The sequence below is a fragment of the Accipiter gentilis genome, chromosome 9, assembly GCF_929443795.1.
Source record: "Accipiter gentilis chromosome 9, bAccGen1.1, whole genome shotgun sequence".
In the NCBI taxonomy this organism is placed as follows: domain Eukaryota; kingdom Metazoa; phylum Chordata; class Aves; order Accipitriformes; family Accipitridae; genus Astur; species Astur gentilis.
The window spans coordinates 43,210,122-43,233,491 of NC_064888.1; the positions used below are offsets into that span (position 1 = coordinate 43,210,122).

The 23,370-nt window shown below is 45.0% G+C and overlaps 1 protein-coding gene across 1 annotated transcript in view; it reads right to left on the reverse strand.

The window, feature by feature from the left end:
* The window catches only part of TCERG1L (transcription elongation regulator 1 like), a 91,622-nt gene that overhangs the window by 15,033 nt on the left and 53,219 nt on the right, over positions 1–23,370 (reverse strand). The window contains exons 5-9 of the mRNA XM_049811383.1: positions 22,887–23,012; positions 14,524–14,618; positions 12,812–12,900; positions 8,662–8,816; positions 2,905–2,974 (exon numbers count right to left, since the gene is read on the reverse strand). Of these exons, the coding sequence (XP_049667340.1) occupies positions 2,905–2,974; positions 8,662–8,816; positions 12,812–12,900; positions 14,524–14,618; positions 22,887–23,012 (535 nt within the window). The remainder of the gene's footprint in view (positions 1–2,904; positions 2,975–8,661; positions 8,817–12,811; positions 12,901–14,523; positions 14,619–22,886; positions 23,013–23,370) is intronic.

The following is a 23,370-nucleotide window of genomic DNA, read 5'->3' on the forward strand; positions in this document are numbered from 1 at the left end:
GCTTTTCTTATGAGGAATTACAGGCCACAGTTTTTAAATCAGTTCTGCTGTTGGCCAATTCAGACACACACAGATGTAGCCAACTGAGACCCCCAGCGCTTAGAAACAATAATATCGGTTCCAAACACTGATGGCAGCAGCGATTTCAGCTGCTGTGCAAACCCCCATTACCAGGTCTCAGCTGCGGGGATGGGAGGTTGCCCGCTGCAGTGGATGCCCAGCTGGGATGGTACCACACAATCTCCACTGGGATGTCTCAATCGCATTAATGAAACCTATCTTAGTATAGCAAAAGGGCCTATACCTGACTTTCAGCCTCAGGATAACTAAATTCTAGTTTGAAGTGAAAATCCTGCAATATTTTACTTTTTTTATGTCATGAACTGTTAGCTATAGTCTATTATTAATACATTCAAACAAGCACTTAGACTGCATTTCTTCACTGAAAGGTCAGTATTTTAAAGGTCCATCCATGAACCTCTATATTCTGCTATTGCTTCAGGGTACAAAGCAAAATGTCAGGAAACCTTCACGTTATAAAAGAGAATTTAAAATTCAAAACAGCTGTAGAAATCATGCAGTAGTTTGGGGATGCATGTTCTGCTGACAGAAAAATAAACACTTTATGACTTTTTGGTGACAGGTCAAACTTCTGGGGAATTGGGATCACCACGACGAAGTCTGAGAAAATGCTCTGTTGTCAAGCCAAATCTCACTCGCTTCTTACGTGAATGTTGCCCTTGACTTTCATAGGACTCATTGCCCAAATACAGCAAATGAGAATTGGTTCCTCATTTAAAGACTTATTTTAGAAGTTAAAGTTAGAATTTAAGATAGGGTTCTCAGAGCTTTAAACATCCTCTCAATGAATATCTTGCCGGAAATCTCAAGTACGATAAAAGCTGTATTACTTGTCAGTCCGTGCAAATATAGCTCACAATATAAAGACACCTGATGACATAAACAGCAGGTGATATACATTCACTGTCACGTGCTATCTGACCTCTGTGGCATGCAGTCACAGCCGAGAGCAGTTCGTGTTGCCTGTGACTCAAGTGACCTTTTCAAGACCCAGAGGATGCCTCCCCGCGCCACGACTGCTCTTTCCCCCGCGAGATGCCTTCGCACACCGCGGACACCGCAGCCAGCGCTGTTTCGCTGCCCGTGCCGCAGCAATGGCAGGTGCTTGTCACCACACTGCGGGATTTCTGACATGCCTGCACTTTTAGCTGGATGGCTGCACGATTTATGCTTCTACATCTATATATGTAACTACTTTTGTCTAAATATATACCGCAAGAAAGATGCTACAATGCGTTAAGGCAGGAGAGTCACGCAGCAGCTCTGCGACGGGCTGAGATTGCCCAGCTGAACTGAACAACTTTGCTTTGGGGAAAAAGAAAGTGATATCAAAATGTTTTTCTGCAAGCAAATAAAAATAATAAAAGGTAAATTCTGCAAACATATAAAAAGATGGTCCCTATTTGTGTCTTAACAATTTTGACAATGTCCTTTTGAGTGTAAAGAAAATAAGACACTAAAAACCCCAAAGTTAGTCTTTCGAGTGTGAATAAGTCATGGAACTCCAGTGAAGATGAGACAATTTTCCTTATTCTCAAGCAGACAGTGAAAGAGGCACTGCCTGACCTTCCGACACACAGCACAGTAAGCTCACGCCTCCTTTGACAAAGTAATCTTTGAATAAGTGCATTTTTCTGGAGTTTATGAACAAGCTTTAGAATTTTAGAATTCCATTTATGTACATCAATGGAAAGATGTTTTGACATTTTCTCAACCAATCACTAAAGGGAATCACCTTAATAGCACATGGAAAATATCCACTTCTAGACACAGGTCATAATACTGGCCCATTATTGTCAGACCCATTGATGTCAATAAAGGTATTCTTAAGTATTTTATACTAAATATAAACTTTTATACTGTTTATGAATACTATGTAACTAGTAAAAGTACATATCTAGTAAGTATAAAGTATAAATATACTCTTTTATACCAAGCATTAGATGCTTAAATAGTCTGAGTATTCAGCTCAGAAGTATCTGATTCTTCCATCATAATAATACAAATCCACAGAAAGTCTTAATAAGGTCAAAAGAACCACCCGCTTACAGGATAAGAATGGCAATGTAAGAAAGAATAGAATTATCTTCAATATATTCACTTGGAAAATACAGAATTTTGCTGTACTTACTCGTCACAATGCCCTCAAAAATATAACAGACTATGCAGATTTATTTTACAGATTTATTTTTTTAATGGTCCAAACCAGTGTCTTAAATCACAGCCAGCCTGCATGGAGAGCTAATGTTATATGCAGTTACTGGCCAGTGGTTAAATAGAATGAAATGTCTCTGAGGTACTCCTTAAAACAGAAGCGTTTACTTCATTTTCTTGCCGTTTTGGCAAGGTGTGAGGGAGTTGCTCACTTGGCACAGGGATTTTTTGCCTGCTACTTCATGAGAATTTGAAACACACACGGTAATAAAGGTCAAATAAAAGCACAATAACAGAAATACCTCTGGATATTTCTGAGCCAGTAGCCTGGAAACCCTGACACCAGTGAAAAAAAATCTGCTTCACTTCAATGAAGATAAAGCTTTTATCCAATGTCTTTGAAATAACCACATATCCTTACAGTCTTTTTTTAACCATTTCAAAGTAAGTAAGAGTTACTCAGACAAAAATGGATGATGTTCATGGGAAAGAGAGATTACAGAGAATCATGGAGTTCGATGAAGATCGGATACTTTTAAGAATGACTCTCATAATTTATTGGTGTAGTTATCCACACAGAAGAAAAGAATTGTATTTCTCTTTGCACTTATTTGTACCAGACGTTAGCTTCCCAACATTACATATAGAGAAGTAAACTTTAGAACTTACTTATTTCTCTTAGTTTTGATGCTAAGATCATCATTTTCATCCCCTGGACAAGAACTAACACATTTGTCTGCTAAAAAGAAATAAATAGTTATTAGATTTGAACTAGATAAATGGGAATACAAATTCCTCAAATTAACTTTTTATTTCTTGTCTTTGCCTGCTACTCAGGTATTTACTTATTTACTATTTTTCGCTCTCCACAGAGTGTTTTAAAAATAACACGTAGTTCATCAGATAGATCCTCAGAAATGCCTTCATCCAAATGAGAGTGACAGCAATAAAACCGACCATTTTCATTCTGAAAAATTACTCACTGTTCATTTGTGACATTATTTTTTAAAACTCTTGTTATTGTTTCACCTGATACTCCCTCCTCCCTTCCCTTAAAAGTGCAACTACAAAGACATTTCTGCAAAATTATTTCAGTCTTGGCAACCTGAAGGATTCAATAGTGCTAACACACACCAGAACTTCCCTCCTTAGCCCATTTCTCTTTCTTATATAAGCAAATATAATGCTGCTTTTCCAGAAATTCAACCACCAGTATAGCAAGGCTATGGAGATACCAACAACCTCCACACTTCTGATGTTGCAGAATAACCCCAAGGCAACGTTACACTCCTGGCTTGGCCTGGACAGTCATCCTTGAAGGACTCTGAGGTTGCACTGTCAGTCATAACGAATGTTAAGCATGTGGAACAGGTATTTATTTCTGGAAATTTTTTTTCCACCTATACAAACTGCAGTTTTCATCAACATTCAAATGGACAGAGCGCCAGAAGTCATGTCCATCCAGTGCTTGGTTTGTGTTGGGGACTCTTCAGTAGTTCACCATGAATTAATTGAGAAATATAAAAATCAAACTGTATGTGATCAGCTTGGGAATATCAGAAACACCAAAACCCAGCCTTTTTGTATTAGACTGGTAATGAAGACATGTCTTGCCATTTAGAAAACTACAAAAAAAATAAATTTAAAATAAATATAAAATTGAACTTAGGCTATGGAGACAAAAGGTTTGAATAACTTGATATGGTGAGATCTGATCTCACTGAAATCAGATGAAACTCCAAGACATCTGCTAGACAATGGGTCCAATCATCTGTATCATTGAAGCTAACAGAAATTTGGCCATTTATTGCAAGTTTCAATTTAAGAATCTTGTTCTTAGCTCATTTGGTTTCCCTGCTTCAGGGAAATTACCTGTGTATGATCGTGCTTTCAGCAAATGTTACCTTTTATTTATATTAAGTGCTTGACCACAGCATACACTAAATCTCTGCAAAAGGAACAATAAAAAAACAACAGTAGTTGTTAAGTTGTGGCGTGGGAAGACCAGGAACAGAGACCACACGAGGAGGAAATACACAGCAGGTGCAAATGGATGCATTGCTAACTATAACTTAAAATGGTAACGAGGAGACATGAATGGCATTCCAAAATAAGGAGCGTTTGATCTCAACATTCCTGACAATATACGAGCATTATGAATACATAAATGAATTTTAAAATGTTTTAAATAAACATAAATTACTGGAAGTATTAGCCCTTCTTGGTAAATTCTTCTTTGGGACACCCAATTAAAAATACGAAGAAACAGAAAAAAACAACCTGTAAACTCAGATGGTGGAATGTAATTCAACAGAGATATTATAAAGCTATTAGTCTGGAGTTGAACAGCCGGCGGAGGTAGCGGTGATCTCAACTTTAATGAATTCTGAAAGTAATACTGTGAAATGACAAGAGTACTTGATAGTGCTTTCCAAGAGAGCTGAAGTTAAAGGTGACTGGGAGATCACAACCCTGCTCCTACCAAACCTCACGGCTTTTAAAGAAAAGGCAAAGCCGTGCCCGCGGGACACCTCCTGCGTCTGTCACGTGCCGCAGACAGCCCTTCCAGAGCTGGCTAAAGGACGGCCGTCGTGCTGCGCTCCGACATTCCGAATCCTGACGGGATGTTCTTTTAGTAAAGCAAGCGGTGCAAAGTCTGGCCCACACGGCGAGCCTGCCCTGTTCGACATTTCCACAGGCCAAGAGCAAACTCACTGGTGATGGCAAACGATTTTGTGAAGTTCTCCAGCTACCTGAAGGGGAACTCAAATCTGAAGTCATCTTACGACAAGATCTTTCACAGACCTCTGAAAAGGATATATAATTTTTAAATTTTGCTGTGAAAAATACGTGGGCTGGGCATTTATAAACCCCAAATCTTAGCTACCGTATAGCCTTCAGAGAAACCAACTCCGATACAGCACACCCCGATTTCAGAGTTCCCTTCCATCGGCTGGTTCCTGACACAGCTCGGGGTCTCCCCGAGAGCAAGGACAACCTCCCTGAGGAGGGATGCAAAATCCTTCTCGCTTCGCCTGCAGGCGCGACTGCTGTGGGTATACTGCCCTGGGTAAGTGGGACAAGATTAGAGCCAGCATCGTCCCTTAAAATTTCAGTGCAATGGAAAACTCAGTCAAACATGACAAATGGTATCTACACCCTCACTCAGGAATCTACTGAATCACAGCGTGCCGCTGGACCTCTGGTAAGATTATAAACTGACTTTGAAAGGGAAGAGAGGCAGCCGAGCACAAAATCTAATAATTGATTTAAAGCTTTGAGGAAGAATATTACTTGACAGTAATCTTTCCATGAAATCATGAAGCGGAGCACTGCCCCAATCTGACGGTCTATCAAGCTTAGTGCTGATTAATTAAATCATTCAGCCAACCCCAGCCATGTCATGAATTCCGGTTCATCTTCCAGAACAAAGAGGAAACACCGGCATTTACCAGGTGAGTTAAAGCGTTGTCAATCCATTGGCCGCATGCAAAAAATCTGATTTGCAATTTTGTAAAGAGGCCCGGCACCCACGTACCGCACGTAAGCCTAGGAGCTTACCCAGGCTACCTCTAGGGACCGTGCTTCGTGTTATTGTCGGAATGCTAAAGGGTCCAAAATATTTGTGGGGACAGAGTAAACTACATCATAACCGCTTCTGAATAGGGATCATACCAACTATGAATCAACATGCCATTTTCTGTAGTCAGAATGTCAGTTTTCTTCTAATTAGCTGAAAAAGTAACTTCCTCAGCCTAACCATCCAGACCAAGCATTTGAGCAGGTGGAGGAATAGGAATAGATAAAAATGTTTTTCTCCACCGCAATGAGACAGAAACGTTTCAAGGAATCTTTGAGGGGAAATAGGAGGTTTATGCTCAGTCTGTGCCCGTACCGAGACAGAGGAGCAATGACAGTCGCGGACAAGAAAAAGAGAGCTGCCACTGGGAACGTGGAAGCCGAAGCTACAAGAGTCCTGGAAGGGCCGTCCCTGTCCCGACCCCCGTCTGGCCAGCGGCGGGTCCCCCACCAGGTGATGTCCCCGTCGGAGGGGCTGGGGTGGTCCCGGCCGGCTGCTCCGGGGGCACGGGGCGGCCCGATGGGAACCCGTCGGTACAGAGCCACGACACCTTCAGGAACCTCCCAAAGAACCAACACTTCGTGGAGGTGGAGTAATTGATAAATGAGTAGTGCTTCGTTTACGCCCAAATTATAAATGCACTTGACCTTTCGGCGGAGTGATGCGCAGATAACCTATAGCACCCCATGAATAACTACCCTTGCCAACTTTTTTCGTGCCTTTGATTTAAAAATTCTAATTAAAACTCGGCAGCAGCAACTAAGCTAAATAAATTTGGCAACCATTGCTGCAAACACACAGCTCATTTGTGTTATTTATTTACTCGAGATTACAAGCTAAGAGAAATGGTAACAAATAATTCCTTTCACCTCAGCAGCTAATATATACTAATTATAACCTCACTGTCTCAAATATTGAGCAACCGCAAGTCCCAGTTATATCAAGGAAGATTACGGCTATTAGCAACAATGAAAACCATGGTCGTAAAGAAACTGGTGCATGAATCAAATCTTGGTGGTACATACAGATAATAAATAAAAAGGATGGAACACACAGCAAAAAATAGATTTTTGAAGTGGCACATATCAACAATGACTTTAGACTCTTCTCATTAATTAATTATAGACCGTGAACAATGACTCTCAGTTCTGTCTTCGGCCATCATTTCCCCTTGTCAGTAATTAATTGATCTTTCAATATAACCTGTAATAAAAAACGTATGCTATATTTTTCTCCTGAAGAATGAACTTCAGCAGATACGCTTTGGAATTATTAGATATACAGCTAAAGTTATTCAAGCCATATACAAAAATGATACATATACGAGCATCTGACAATTGAAATTTATATTGAAAAATCCAATGACATTATATAAGGACTACACTAATAGAAAGCCATTCTTTGTAGCTTTTTTTCAGTAAACTTCTGCTAATACTGATAACGTAAATCCTGATTATCACTCACTTTTATCTACCTGCAGACACAGTGTTTCAAGTCCACAAACGCACACTCACAGCCCATTTTGCAGTAGTTAATTGGGAGCTGTGCCCGTGGATCAAAGCGTACATTACAGCCCCCGACGGCCTGAGTGTAAAAGGCAGGTCACTTCACGAGACTGGCAGTGCTGCCTTACTTTTAGTTATAAAATACTACACTTTAAAAGAATGACAGAAGTCTCATTTTCCCCCCTCCATTTTTCGAGACCCCCCCCACTAAAGAACAAGCGTCAGCTGAAGGACGCTCTCCACTGAAACTGCTGTAAAGCAGAATATCCAAGAATTACAAGCAGCTAATCCAGACAAGAAGCATTTCACATGACAGCCATGCATCTAGAGATCCTCCCAGTAACAGCGGGTCTTACTGACACCGCTCCCACGTGAAAGCCAACGTAAAGCATCAGGAAATAAAAGGATCACTGACAGGGCACGGAGCAGCTCCCAGTAACGGGGAGTCCACAAAAAACTGATGAAACGTCATCTTTGGAGAGAAATGTGGTGGAACCAACTAGGGAGCTGCTACTGCACCAGCAAGCACAGGCTGACCTGCTGGGCTGCTCCTGGACCGGTGACCAGCACGGACAACGTCTGGACTGAACATCCGAGGTACGGACAGCAGAACAAAGATGGCATGGCGAGGAGCACGGGGTGGGAAAGTCAGGCTGGGAAAACTGCCTCTGCGGACCGGCCGTCTCGGGGAGGGGCAGAGAGCAAACCCCTTGGGTCACTCACAAGCCAAGGGGTGCCTTTTAAGCTGTATTTTGAACCACTTAACATGTACTGCTGCAGATCAGCATGGTTTTCTTTAGCCAGGACTCTCCCCTTCAGGAATCCGCAGAGTTTAGAAGGTGACTGGCAGAGTCATGTTTGGATGGAAGCACCCACATTTCCACCAAACCTTTTGGCGCTCTGAGATTTACTACTGGGATTTTTTTATCCCCTCTACAACTTGGCTGGATAATCATTAGCTACAGAGTATCTGCTTTTGTGTAACAGCTGAATAATGCACTGGTAATGCATTCCTAATGTACATCTTGGAAATAGGTGTAATAAAACATAAAGACAGTGTCTTCTGAGATGTATTTTATACATCAAAGATTCGTCCAGTATAAGAAGCCACCTGTTTCTTCATTGCCAATAACGAGAACACTCTATTCCCCAGCTTAGCATTTCGGTGAAAATACGGATTTTGCAATAAACATCAATTTTAACGCAATACTTTATATGAAATCTCAAAAGGAAAGCCACTCTAATTATGGTTATCAAACTTCCACTGAACGCATTTAGTAGCCAAGTTTCATTCGCTATTCAAGTTTAAATAGAGGCAAATAATCACAGGGCTTTAGTTACTTGCTGCAGCTTCCAGCTTGCGCTTGTGAGGAGGATCCTCGATGATCCGGTTAATGTCGCCGCGGTGCTTCAGGTCCACCGGCTTCTCCCAGACTGACAGCTGCATTGTAGGGTTGAAGAAGAAGACCCGGTCATCTCCAGTCCAGACTACACACCTATTCCAAGTGATAAACTATGCTTAGATAACGTCAGATACACCCACGACCGAGACATTAACCCGCAGCTGGCTTATCGCATCGCTCTTTGCGGCGCGGGGGTGCGACTCCTCTCAGAGCGACAGCCTGCGCCGGCACGGCCAGCCCGCTCACCTCGGGCACGGAGACTCTCTCCGTATCGACGAAACGCCATAGAAACGGTCTAACCACCCCCAAAAAGCAGCAGGTGAAATATACAGGAAGGAAAAAAGAACCAGGCGAGGAGGAACGCCGTGGCGCTCACAGCGAGAGAAGCCGTGGGGAAATACATTTCACGTTCTGAAGCCGTGGCCGAGAGCAGCGAGCAGCAGGGGCCTCGGCCGTGGGGCTGGCCGGCCACGGCCTCGATGCCCACGGGGTGGCACCCCGTGGCATCCCCATGGCACCCCCATGGCATCCCCACGGCACCCCCGTGGCATCCCCGCCAGCTCCCGCCACGCTCTGCCCTGGACAGATACAACCAGCCACCGCAGAAGTCTGCCGCAAAGGGTTAGGTTGAGCTTTATGGGCTCTGGTTCGAATTTGAAAAATGGGACCAAGTCGCTGCTGCGCAAAACACAGTTTTCTTGACTTGGTCAGGTAAAATATGCGTAACAGCAGTTCAACTTTTTTGTCCTGACGTACATTTTAAATCAGCTGAAATAATACAAAAATAAGTATCGCGCCATCCTTAATAGACATTAAAAGCCCTCAAGTTTCACTTCACTACAGCTGTATGTAATAAACAAACAATATCAATCTCAAGCCCGCGCTTTCGGAATCGTAATGAAAACTAACAAACATCATATACACACTCTGACTTCCTCACACACACATATACTTATAATGGGAAAATGTTGGTCCCTCTGAGGCATAAATAACTGCAAGGAACAAATCTTATCATTAGAGGCTCTGCTGCCTAACTGTTATTAAAAGCAAGGAATAAAACTGGTTTAAAAAAAAGCCTGGTCTGGGTAAAGAACTGCAAATACGAAAAATGCTCCATCTCTGCAGAGTACTATAATAAGATAATCCAACATACTCCATGTACCACTGGTAAGACATCACCATTGATCTTGCCCAAACACGTAATGGAAAATACACAACCTCTGTAAGAAACCGCGGAGGAGCCGCAGGGCTGCGGGGTGCCGGCCGGGAGCAGCTCGGTGTAAGTGTGTTACCGAGCCCGAGCATCCCAGTAATTATGTCCAGTAGAGTTCCATGTTCTCCCGATGAACAGGAGCACAAAACTGGTTGTACAAACCCAGCCGTCGACTTCAGTCACACTTACACCCCACGGGAGTTCTGGCATCTGAACTCAGCGGCACGGACCTGACTAATATTTTAATAACTTTCTGTTTATTTAATACACACTTGTTTTGGATCACAAAAGAGCCTCACAAGACAGATGCTCTAATCCTCTGCTACATAATGATTAGGTCTAATTACTACTTCGTACCTCGGACGGTGGGAAGCCCTGCTCCCCCAGGAACACCGACCCGCCAGCGCCGAGCCTCGTCTGCAGAACACCCCCAGAGGGACTTCTGCAAGAACGCGCTCAAACCAAGGCTCCACGCTCCCATAAATACCACCGTCGTCCCAGAAGGAGGGGACAAAATCTCGGCATTTAGGTGAAGAGGACTGACGTGGCTGATTAATTAAATTGGGTTATTGTTATCCTTTCATAAATATCAGAAGTAGAGTTAGGACACGGGCCCAATCCTGCCCAGGAGCAAATGCCTGCTTTGAAATGCCCCTGGCTGTAATTTCTTTCATTGGCAAGTACGCACGCTGCGGGATTTGGACCGCTTGGGGAGTTAGTTGCAAATGATGGTCAACTTGGAGCCAGCATGTTGTCTGGGACCTGCGATGCTACCACAGGCACGCAGGACTGTCAGAGCTGTTACCTGACAGAGGTTACGACCGGGGGGTTTGGAGACCGGTGTTTTGTCTCTGCTGGTACGCTGCTGTGGTCACCGCTCCCCTGGCCACGCACACAGATGTTGATGGTGTTCATTAATCACGGGGTATCGCCAGGTCTTGCATGCCATCACCCCAGGTTGCAAAGACTGGGGTCCCTTGTGACACCTCCTCACTTTTCCATGGCTAATATAATTTGACATTTAATTTAAAATGAATGTCCCTTTCCCCATGTAACATGTCACCTGTTCCTCTTTGGTATAATAATGGTTTCAATTATCCACAGGGGACACACGGTATTTTGTTTCAGTCACAGAGCAGAAACTGGAAATGCAGATATTGCTATGTTCATGTTTCCCTTTAGAAAACTGTAATTTAAGAATGACTAAGGGCACAAGATGATGATATTAGGTGGTTTGGTTTTTTTATTTCATAAGGTAGATAAGGTTTGGTAATATTCCTGAAAATTTGTCTGCCATTAAAAATTCTGGTCTAGCTGCTTCTGACAGGTGCTTCATGACGTCACGTCAACCATGGGTCCTGCAGAAGCAGGAAGCCAACCTACGGGTGGGGAGCGGCTGAAGTAATTTCAGAATTTGTTGAATTTGTGTTGCATATCTAGTTTCAAGCTATCAGAAAAATCTGTAGGTTGTGCTTGAAGCACCCTACAGGCATGCTCCACGTTCCATCAGGAGCCACGGGACAGCCAGTGAGACGTTGTCACCTCAGAACACGGGACAACTGTCAGCGTGAGGACTGTGCCCCCTCCCTCTGGTCCCCAGGACCAGATTTGGGTGCCTCTTCTCACCCCCAGAGTACTCACTGGGTCACTAAGCAGTCCTCTGGCAACCCAGAAAGGTAAGGAAGGTTTCTCGTTAGAGATTAAAACCCGCAAGTTTGGATCTGAGCGCGGAGCACTTTGGTGGAGGTAGGGGATGCCCACTCAGTGCTCAGCGGACACCGGTGGAGAAGAGGGGCTGCTGTGAGACCCGCTGTGGGTGCCCCTGGCTGCGGCTCTTTTCTGTAAGAACGGGTGAAACCGTAACCCGCTTATGACACTGCTGGACTCAAATGGTTCCTCTGCACGACACCGTAGAAGAGAAAGGATGTAAATCATGAAGAGAAAGGAGAAGAAAGGAGAAAGAGAAAGAAGAGAAAGGATGTAAATCATGTATTTATGATGTTGAGATGAAGTAGGACATCGGACTGTGCTTACACCACCGGTTTGCCAAATGACACAGTATGACAACAACAAATAACAGCTGATATCTGTGTGTGGAGTGCCTTTGCCAACGATCCCATAGATGTCATCCACTAAGTATAATCTAATTATTATATGGGTGACGGAGGTAAAAAATCCTTCTAGGCAACCAACTAGGACAGAAAGTGAGAAAGTTTTTATCCATTTAAAAATGACATGAAAGCTTTAGTTTCCCAACATGTAGTTCCCTGAATGGAAACATGGTCAGGAAACCTCGATCATGAGACACAGCCTATTTTCACCGATACAGCCTGAAATCAACCCCATTCTTGGGAAACAGTAAGAGTCACCCACTGTCACTGAAATAACTGGGAGAGAAAAAGGATCTGACCATAAAAAGCAAGACCATTTCTTGCAGATCCTGTATTTCCCCTTGATCCATCCAAGCACCATCCAAGCTGGATCCTCAACACATGTAAGACAGAGCCCACGGGACACGACCGAACACAGCCCTGCTCACAGCAGGCGAGTGGCCACGCATGCCCACAAAACCAGAGAAACCTTCGGTTGCCTTCTGCCAGACCTGGCCCCTGGCTGAGCCGGAGCTCCGAGCACACCGCCCTTACCCTGCGGATCCCAGGAGCTGGCTCACACCGTGTTCGGAGCTTCCCCGCATTTTCCTTAAGTACAAGATTGATGAGGAAAAGCTCCAGCAGAAGCTGCAACAGGAGCCCAGCATTGCTGCTTAACACCCAGGGTAGCATATTTTCCCCACGTACCAGACCACTAATGCACGTTTGGCAAGGGAAACGGCACTGATGAATGGCTTCTAGCAGGTCTGATTGCATTTGCTTACCATGGTGATCCTGGCACTGGAGTGGATGCCACAGGCTTGTTGCCATTTGATGTGCTGTCATCCGCATTTACTAGTTTAAAAGAATGATCCTTGAAAGACAGATAGAGATTAGTCAACAAAGAAAGCCAATGCAGAAGACGGTTATTGTTATACAAATCACCGCCTTTAACTTGAAGCGGATCACCCTTGTTGCCATTATTCCGCGAGCGGCTTTATGAACAACCAGCTACCTTGAGAATAGCCCAGATAAACAGCAAATAATAAAAATGTCGCTCCGCTTACAGCAATACAAATGAAAAACCAGCAGACGTGCTTTTTGTCCGTGCCAATAGCTCCCTTGGGACAGCGGGCATAACTCCCTGTGTCGCAATGACGAGGAGCGCCTCCTCGTCAGAAACGACGGGCAGGGAGCGACGCCCGCGCTAACGAGGGGCAGGGTGAAGCAGGGGGGTGCTCCCACATCTGCGCCCAAGGCAGCCGCGCACGCGGGGGAGCGGTGGGATAGCTCAAAGCGCTACCAAAACACGAGAAGCACGTACTTAATTAAAAAATAATAAAGCGTATGTCCGGAGGTCTTCATCTTGAAGGTATTTTACAACTTATCACCCTAAGCAACGTGCTCGAGTACCAACGCAGCTGCAAACGTGGGGACCACCTGCAGCGCCTGGTAGGCAGGGGAGGTTTGCTTGCACAGAGACTAAAGACGGCAGCACAGTAGGAACGTGCCAGGTGAAAATGAACCGAACAGTAGCTCAAGTCCACAGGTCCTCCTCCTGCAGGACAGAGCTCCTGGTGCAAAAAGCGTGTGTGCATAGAGCAGAAGCACGGGGGAACAGACCACGCCTGTGCCAAGGCGGCTTTGAGCACCTTCCGCACTGCTGCCTTCCAAGCCCGAGATGCTCTTCCACAGCCCCATACTCAGATAAAGGTTTCCCTCTTTTAGCTTTAGCCATTTTCAGGATGTCTGCATGAGCTGTGCAGAAAGCAAATATTTCCATTTATTTTGTAGAAGCTGGGAGTATGATTTAGGTCATTTTCCTTTATAAAATAATCTAGGCTTTTTTATAAAAAGCTAATGAAGTTACACACATATAGTGTTACCCATCCGTAAGTTGCCCACAGTATTTGCTATCCATTCATGTTCACCAGTCAGTTTTATTCAAGGACCTGCAATTATCTGTAAAGGAGTACTACTGAAGCACCCAGCACAGTTAAATTAGTAACACCAAAAAGGTGAGGGCCATGAAAAAATTCCTCCTTGCACCTGGGGCTGATGTTGCGACAAGTGGCACGAGGTGCAGCGAGCTGACCCTGCCCTGTGCAGGGGCTGACTCAGCCCCACAGGTCCCTGTCACCACAGTGAGACAGAAAATCACAGGTACTCTGTTTCTGCACTTCAGCTTCTGAGTATACAAATTTTGTCCCAGGCTCTGTCACACCTCCACGTTTGCACTCTCACACAGCCCCCCCCCCCCGACTTGCTTCTCCTCCAGTGTGCGAGCATCCCTCCTCTGATACCCTGACACTACAGTGACAGAGCTCCTATAAAGCACCAAGATAAATTAAATAGATAGCTCTCGAAAATCGACTGTAGGAAACAATCCGGTATCACCAGCACAGCTCCAGCCAGAGGACAGTCCTTTATCCCGACTCCGATTTATGCAGTTCAATAGTTTAAAGAGGTTTATAAAAGAAGAAATGCCATTGCAGACCTTATCTCCATCGCTCTCCACGGGCGTACTCTTCCTCTCCGTGTGTAAAATCAAGGTCGGTGGGCAGGAGGATCTACTCGATTCTTTGCCATTATCTGTGAGGGGAAATGATTTCTTTTTAATGTGCGACAAATACATTCCCAACAAGCCAAAACAGGCAAAGAAAAAACAAACCACTCCAAGTGTCCTCTCTCCACCTCTTCCTCCTCCTTCAGTCCTTTATTTACACACATATGTGTCTGGCAAGGACTGTATCACCTTTCTAAATATCATGCTGTATTTTAATGGGACACATTCATATAGAACCACGGAATCGTGATTTAGGTTGGAAAAGACCTTTCAGGTCATCGAGTCCAACTCGATATACTTTAGAGTGAGGCTTTTATTGCACTGAGCTTTTAGTCCTGCTTTTTTTAAACCCCAAATGTTTCTCCACGGGCACATCCTCTACTCCCGGGGGGCACGGCCGCCCCTCGGAGCAGCAGCCTCCCCCGTGGGGCTCAGGGCCGGCCAGACCCCGTCCTCCCGGCCAGGAGATACTGGTGTGCTCTGGCTTAACCTCCACAGGAACCGCCAATAAGCATTTAATTGCGTTTCCACTGGTAGCAGTTGTACGAACACGATCCTCTCCTTTACAAGCAGCTGTCTCCATCCCGAAATGCTAAACACTCAAGTGTTGCCACTAGCTACAAAATGCATACGTCTCAACAACAGAGAGGCCATAAGGGACAGTAAGGAAAGGAGAAAAGGCAGCAAGTACGAGACACAAACTCAACAATCAGAAAAAAGTAGTTTTCACAGTGACAAATATTAAGACAGACATTATTTTTTTTACTAGGGTTTTTTTTTTTGGTCTTCTCGTCCTCTTAAAATGCGTAGTTGGGGAGATGAGCAAAGGTACTCTCTAGTCCCCTGGCCCATCCCACCTGTGGCAGGGAGGACTATATATATATCTCTCTATATATATATCTCTCTCTATATATATAGATATCCTTTGTAAGTTAAGCAGTCCCAGGGAAAGCGTACCTAGCACCTTCCCTCTTGTTCTTCCCAACCAGAGCCGTCGCCTTTGCTCAGGCGGAACAGAGCAGTGACAGCAATGGCTCCGGCGGGGAGCGCGGCCACCCAGGCTACGTGACCTGGTGCGTTTCTCCTAGAACGAAAGTCCACAAACCCCGATCACGGCCCCGTGCCACAGCACTTGGATTTCTCCCTGAAAGGCTGCAAAAGTTCAGGCGGAGTTAAACAACAAACAACGACAATGTTTCAACTTATTCACGCTAAAAACTCCGTGAGCAATACAGAATCGTCATCGAGCGTTCCCATCCATACGTGCCTGAAGACAACAGTAAAATAGCCAAAAGAGGCTCAACCTGCTCGGGACCAGGGACCGCAGGGATCCATCCCCGCCAGCACGCCTGGCTCTGCACCCACAGCCCAGCTTTCCCGGGAGTCACCCATCCTACACCCAGCCACCGCGCTCGGCTGGCGCGGGCTCCTTGGAGAGCTCAGGTGCAAGCATCCACTGCAAATACGGGCTGGTACTACCAGTATTAGGCGTGCCGTAACGAGGGCAAACCATGTCATACCTTACCCCCTACACACCTCAAGAGTTACGGAGCGCTTTCTGTCTGCCAAACAGACTAAAACTTTGGTAGAGTAGCTTCCAGAAACTATTTGCAAGCACTGCTTTTCTAGGACTGCACATTATATAGCAGATTCACATGTCAAAATACTATTCAATTATTTTTAAAATTACTCAGACTACAGAATAGGCACACATGTAACAGGAGTTACACCGAGGGAAAGGCTGGAGCCTCAGCCATTTGACACTAGTGCACCGTGGAATATATCGCAATAATAACAATTTAAATATATGTCATTTTTCTAAGAAGTGACTTACTCAATTTTTATGGGTAGTGAAAAAGAAGATTTACAAACCATATCAATTAATTTCCATATTAAAGGAGCTAGGAGTAGGGAGCAGCTAATACATATCGAAAGGGCCTCTAAACTTGTCTTTCTTCATGAGACATCTGGTAATCAGGAACCAAAACATTACCAGGCACCGTGGGCTTCGAACGCCGTGAAGTCACACCCAGCTTCAGCCTGCCTGCGCGCACCCACCTCGGCCATCTCCTGCTGGGCTTCCAGAAATGGGGAAGGAAATCCCGGCAGAGTTGCTCAAGAAGGGCCAGGGAACCCGGAGGGACAACGCGGGGACCCGGCTGGGACCGGCCCCGTGAGCAGCAGTGCCATGCCATGCCGTGCCATGCCGTGCCGTGCCATGCCACGCACAAGCACCTGGAGAGGCAAGAGGCGGCTGCTGGCGCTGGCAAACGCCAGAGGGAAGCCCCGTGCGAGAAAAGCAAACACCGCTGGAGGACACCTGAGGACCGAGGACGCTTCTCGCACCCACCGCTCTCCGAGATCCGAGGCACAACTAGGGTGCCTCGCTTTAATTAAATTCTGCTAGCATATCCTCCAGCTCTAAAATGTGGCAGAAGAAACAACGTGCAGTTTCTTAACTGTTTCACAGAGGTATTTCAGTACCTTGCCTTGCCTTTTCCCATCACTCCCACGGCCGTTCCCTGGGATATCCTTGGTGCCTTGCTCTCTGCTCCCACGGCACGCGACGAGCCAGCCCGCGGGCGCTGCCCTGCGCGGCACGGCAGGCGCAATGTGCCCGTACAGCCTGCCTCCTTCCCGACGAGGACATTTTAAGCCAAAATATTAGCGTGCCTTCTGGAAATATGTTTGTAGAGGATGAAAGGAACCTTGAGACATCCCCCTCTGCAGCAAACGTTCCCGTGCAAGGCATTGATTTGGCAGCAATTTGAAGTGCAGCCGGAACAGCCCGGGTTTGGGATGGCTTTTGCAGGCGCACAGCTGGTGCTGGTCACATTCTGCAGGCACACAGCTGGTGCTGGGCTCCGGGCACCGCGGCCCACCATGCGCTGGGAGCCTTCGAGGGCAACGCTGCGGAGTGGCACGGTATGTCTTGGCATTTCCAGCTCTCCACTCTTCTGCTCTTGCCATAAAATAATCCCCAAGGCAACAACTCTGGAAGGCCAATTAGCTGCTGATGAAACAGCCACAAACAAATTGCTGTTCGGATTCTGTCACTCAAACATGGAGCAGCATGCTTGGGAAACGATGCTTAATGGACCTGGAATTTATCTTTCCTTTTAATAGGGAATTCACATCAACCCCTCTTCCAGCTCTGCTTCTTTCTCTTTCTATCTGTTTCTCTAACCCTAGAAAAAAAGCTTTTTATTATTATTAGAATTCAGATTCTTTTATAGTCTTCATTATCACGTTGGTTTAAGAAGTAGCTAAGATCTTTCATTCATGTATATGCACGTGCACACATGCATGAGGAACAAGAAAACAGATTTACCTAGCTGATGTCAACTTTTAATTAATCATTACAAACATTAATACAAACACATAAATGTCAATTGGCAGATTTAAACAAACTGTTGCACAAGTGAAATTTGGCAGAGGAGTCTCCCACAGCCGTTGCTGAAGAAATGAAATAGGAGAGCGCCTAAACCACACTTGTGCAGTTCTGGGAGCTCGGGTTTGCTGCGAAGGAATCTATGACATACGGCGTAATTGCTTTTGTCGTGGCTGCTTTTATCCTGCCCTTTAATAGCTGAAGATTGGCTTGAAGTACGGAGCACGGACGTACCGGTGCGGGGAGGCTCTCGTGCACGGGCAGCCATTCTAACTCCTTTTTGAACCTTACGCGTCTTTGGCACGGAGACACTGTCATCGCCTGAGGCAACCTCTTTTTTTTTTCCTCCTTTGAAAAGCTCCTTCACAGCATCCGAACAGGAAAGGTGAAGCCCCAGGGAGGGACTTGGGTGCTGTAGCTTTTGCTTGAAATACAGCATCACCGGTGCAGCACACGTAGGTGAACTTCTGCAGCACGCAGTTCATTAGGCATTCACATGTGAAATATACTTCCATGAAATTTTGGACAGTCAGCATGTATAAATTAAGATGGAAATAAAAGAAATTAAAATAAAATAACAAAAGAAAGTCCTGAAAGTCACTGTGCACGTCAGGAGTCATTTATTTTTATGGCTTATCGTTGAACATTGTGACCTTTTTTCCCCAAGTATAATGTCAAGAGAAAAATAATTCAAGCTCGTGTTCCCCCTGTCGAGCTCGGGAGCCGCCGGCTGACCTCGGGGCAGGGAGCGCTCCCCGCGCTCGGGCTCGCTGCGCTAAGGAGGGATGCCGAGCTCCCGAAAAGCGAGGCCCTTTTTAACTTAAGTGCATGGAATAAACTACAGCCTGACAATTAAGCTACCGCGACATATTTCGAACATAATCACGCACCTTTTTTCGCCCCTAAACTTAGCTGCGTAATTACTAATGTGTTCCCGCGCTTGCTGTAATGCTGCCGAAGGGTGCGCCAGAGACGGGAGGATAAAGATATCTGATTAAAGAGACTTCTCTGAGGCTCCATGGCAGGTAGAGAGACATGAATAATTCACAGTATGAAAAGTAAAGGTGAAGTACCAAAACTATCTTGGGTATATCACAGAGGATGTAAGGTGTATGATCATAAACATCTTATTAAAAGCAGAATTAGAGAGGGAGTGCAAGAGGGAAGAGGGAAGATTGATTCATGCCACAAGAAGCTATGGACAAGAGATAACAAAAATTTGTTTTGCAAATGCATTTAGAGGCCAAACCTCTATTAATCTCAAAAGAAGTTTAAAATTTGATTCTAAATGTTTCTGAGAATTGAATTTACTTCAAGCGCACACATCCAAACACTCAGTTCTTTATTATCCCACCAGTATCTCTGCAGGTCAGGTCTGCCTCTCCCCACAACCTTATTGCTTTTGTATTTTGAGATTAGCCTAAAACCCATATCTGACTGATTCCCAAGCCCTTCTCTGTTGGTTCCTGCTTGAGCCAAGCATGGGATTTCAGTGCCAGCTACGGTCCATGCCCTGCTCCCGCAGGCGGGGATCCCACCTTCAGCCCATCGTCGCTGTTTCAGGGAAACAGATCCTGCTCCTGCTCCTGCCTGCACACTGTATTTCACCCTTTAATTTGTGTCTATTTTTGGCTTTGACCAGTTTCGCAGAGCACTGCTAAACATTCTGTCTCTCCTCTTGGAACGAGTCTCTTGAGCAGTGCTTTTTTCCTTCTGCAGCAATCTCTTCCCACTCACCCCTTTCTTTATGTGGAGATTTGTAACAGCAACAGTAGAACAACAAGGACAAATTCTTTGACTACTGCACCATAACGTGGGCTATATGCCCGATGCAGAGTTCAAAGACAAACTCATTTCGTTGTTGGACTTCGGAGGCACACAGCCAACACTGCCCAATAGGTGCTACCTGCCACTAACCTGAATATAGGGGTTTTTGTTAAAGAAGGAAAAGCTGAAAAACCCGTACCGGCATATTCCCTCGGACACCATGCAGGGTGGGCAGCGTACCGTCCCCACCTCCCCGACTGGCTCCGTGCATTCGCTTCCCATATGGCTGCACAGGCAGGAGCATCGCTACGAGCATCGCTGCCCACAGAGCAGCATCGGCTCCCACCAACCGGGCACAGCACGGGGTCCCCCATCATTCGCCTCCTCCCTCCACGGGCACGAGGCAGCTGCACACTCATCGGCAGGGTATTTCTACCTGGTTTTGCTTTTCTCCCCTCGTTTAAGCCGCTGTACCATTTCTCAGCTTCTCTCTCCAGCTGTTTCTGCACCTCTGTAAGGCTGGCCCAGGCTAAGCTGGGCTCTGAGTCAAAGACCTTCGCTGATCTTGCCAACCTTCCTTCCTCTGCTCTTTACATGCCATTCCTTTTAAATATCAAGTTCAAGATCTCAGCCCTGATCTTCAAGGCACTTAGCGGTCTGAGCTCTGCATATCTATGAAATGATGCAGAGCTCTGTGAGGGCGGTAGTTACAGCTCCACCTCTCTTGTACCGACTGTAACACAAAAAAATTGGATGTGTGCTCGAGACTGGACTTTTCCAGCTTCCAATACAAAAACAAATGCCTACTAGGAGCCAGTACTGTTGCAAAAATTACTCCTTCTACTCCAGAAATACAGAGAATTTTATGAATTTTCTCTTCAGAGAAAGATGGATTTTGTGTTGTCATGAGCAAAATCCAGCCGTGCCAAGCCTCACTGAACACCCAATTTTCTCTTTAGAAACCAAATCAGAGAACGGCTTATCTATATTGCAAAATGAAAGCATGCCTGTAATGCCATATAAAGTCTGTATCTTGGCTTCATACTGCCACTGTATGTACCAGCAGTAAAACATGGTGGCGCAGGCCTGTATACGTATGTTAAAGCGCTCCACGTAGCACACGTACATGTTAGCATCTCCTAACAGCTCCCTAAAGCACACGTTTGCTTTTCTGTAGCACTTTGAGGCTGATGTGTGAAAACACCTTTATTACTGTCATTTGCTCTTAATTATGATTCCTACTTTGATTGTTTTTCCACTGGAGGTAACGACAGTTTGTAGCAACCTATAGGAAAGAGCGTGATCTCCTCAAAGACATTAAAGAAAAATCCATACTATACTGGAGTGAATTACCATTTTTCTCTTAAATGTAACTGGCAGCAAATCAAAGGTGACAAAAGGAGGAAGAAGAAGGTATTTTTTATTTTCAACAGAGAGCTGGAAACAAAAATATAATGTTTATCGTATTTACATTACTTGCATGCATATAAAAATGAAATGATTGCTCTTCCAAAGCGATGGCCTCCCAACAGTATAGCCACTCGATTTAGGCAACCTATTGACCAAATGTCACGCTGGCTTGTCATCACAAGTCATCTAGTCATCAAAAGGCTTTATACAGTTAAATCCTCATTCAGCATGATGGATAAAATCAGGAGTGTTTGTGTTTTCAAGTCTTCCAATAAGAAGATTATGAAATACATTTGATATGCAATGTACTAGAAACCATGATTTCAGCTTTCAACAAGCAACAAGCTGCAGATCAGCATGACCCCTGCAAAAATCTTCATCTTTCTGTCCCTGCATTCTTTGAACAGTTTTAATATTTCCTCCGTCTCACTTGCTTCTGACAAGGAAGCAAGTCAATACAATTCTTGGTGACTTTAAGGAGGAGTATGCAGGTCGTCAAGCACAATAACTGTAGAGATGATAAAAGAAGTAGGTGTTTACCAAAAGCAAACCAAACCAGACAAGAAACTTTAAACCGAAGTATGTCAAAAGAGACGTGTATGAACTTTCCTTCAGTTTTAAGGTGTCCGCGACATAAAATATTCAGCAATTTCCAGACAGAACTGGAATACTCAGCAACATAAATTCAGTCAGAGGATCTTATTCAAGATGGGTACACTAGCAGGCAGACCTGCTTCAAAGGGAGCCTCCAGCTCCACTTACGGATTTGCCTAGCACACCTGACCACAAAGTATTTTACGAAAATTTTATCTTAACCGTGAGTACAGCCGGTGAGCCTGAGGTACCCACGAAGAAAACGGCTTAGCCGGACAAGTGAAACCTTCTATACCAAAACCTGTACATGCACACAGTACAATACATTCATTGCTAACTCCTCAACACCTCCGCAACCGTGCTAATCCCTGGGTGTGAAGAGTCAGATAAATGATGCCCGGACTGATACCTAGTAATCCCGGATAAACGCCGGGTCTTTCCCTGGAACACGGCTGGGAAGGCGCGTTCAGGACCCTGCGGTGCCGCCAGCCCCATGGCAGCATCTCACCTCCACTACCAGAGCTCCTGGCTTCCCAACGACAGCACTTGCACGAGGGATTTCATGTCGTTAGGAAAGACGTTCCCAATTTCCGAACAAAATCTGATCGCTTTTTGGTTGCAATTTCCGACGCCTATGTGTGAATCTGAACAAAGCCGCAAGACTTCCTCCAGCCTTTGGGAAAGAGCATCGCCCCTTCTCTCACAACAATACACAGACATTTACATGACGGTGAACAAACCAGTTTTATCACACAGTACAGCACAAAGCATCCTCGGAGGCTTCAGCCAACGAGGCTTCATGGAGCAACTATCCAAAAGATAACCACATTATCACTGTAATGCTCCTGAATACCACTGGCATGGGAAATGAAAAGCCCAAGGACGTTTCAGAAACTTGCCTTCTGTATCGTCAAATGCAAAGCTACTGCCAGTTGCCAGACTGAGTAAACAGGATCCGAAACACTCTGAATACGATCATAATTAGCTAAAGCAAATGTCATCAAGTTTGAGCTGATTTTTTAAGGGTCCCCAGTTTCTATGCAGCATGGAAAAAGCACGGTTTGGTTGGAAGTACACAAATATACAACATATACTTCAGTAATATAATCAGCATACAGAAACATAAACATACCTGATAATGTCTGATCCATCAAATTGGTTGCCATGAAGGTCACCGCCGGTGCAGACACAGCAGTTACCCGGGTGACTTGCGTTGGCATCAAAGGACCCACATGAGCATCCATTCTGGAGGCAGAACCTGCATTCAAACCATAAGGAAACCTTTTTTTTTCCCCAGTAAACAAAAATGCCTTTAAAAAACTCACCTTTTTTCCATCTGTATTTTGCAGAATGCTCTTTTAACCTCCTACTAATCATTTCTCCCTATACCCATTTGCATGGTTAAAACGATAGGTTTTGTGTTTAGTTGAATTACTGGTCTAGTCTGGCCATGATGTCCGCTGATTCTCAGCAAATAAGCGGAAATTTTAAATTAATAAAACTGTGGCCCTCAAATTAAGAATTTGCAAGGATATATTAATGCTTTCAGAACAGATTACAGCAAGATCAGTTTTCTTATTTGAGACTAAATATCACACCTCCAGTTTCTATTGCTA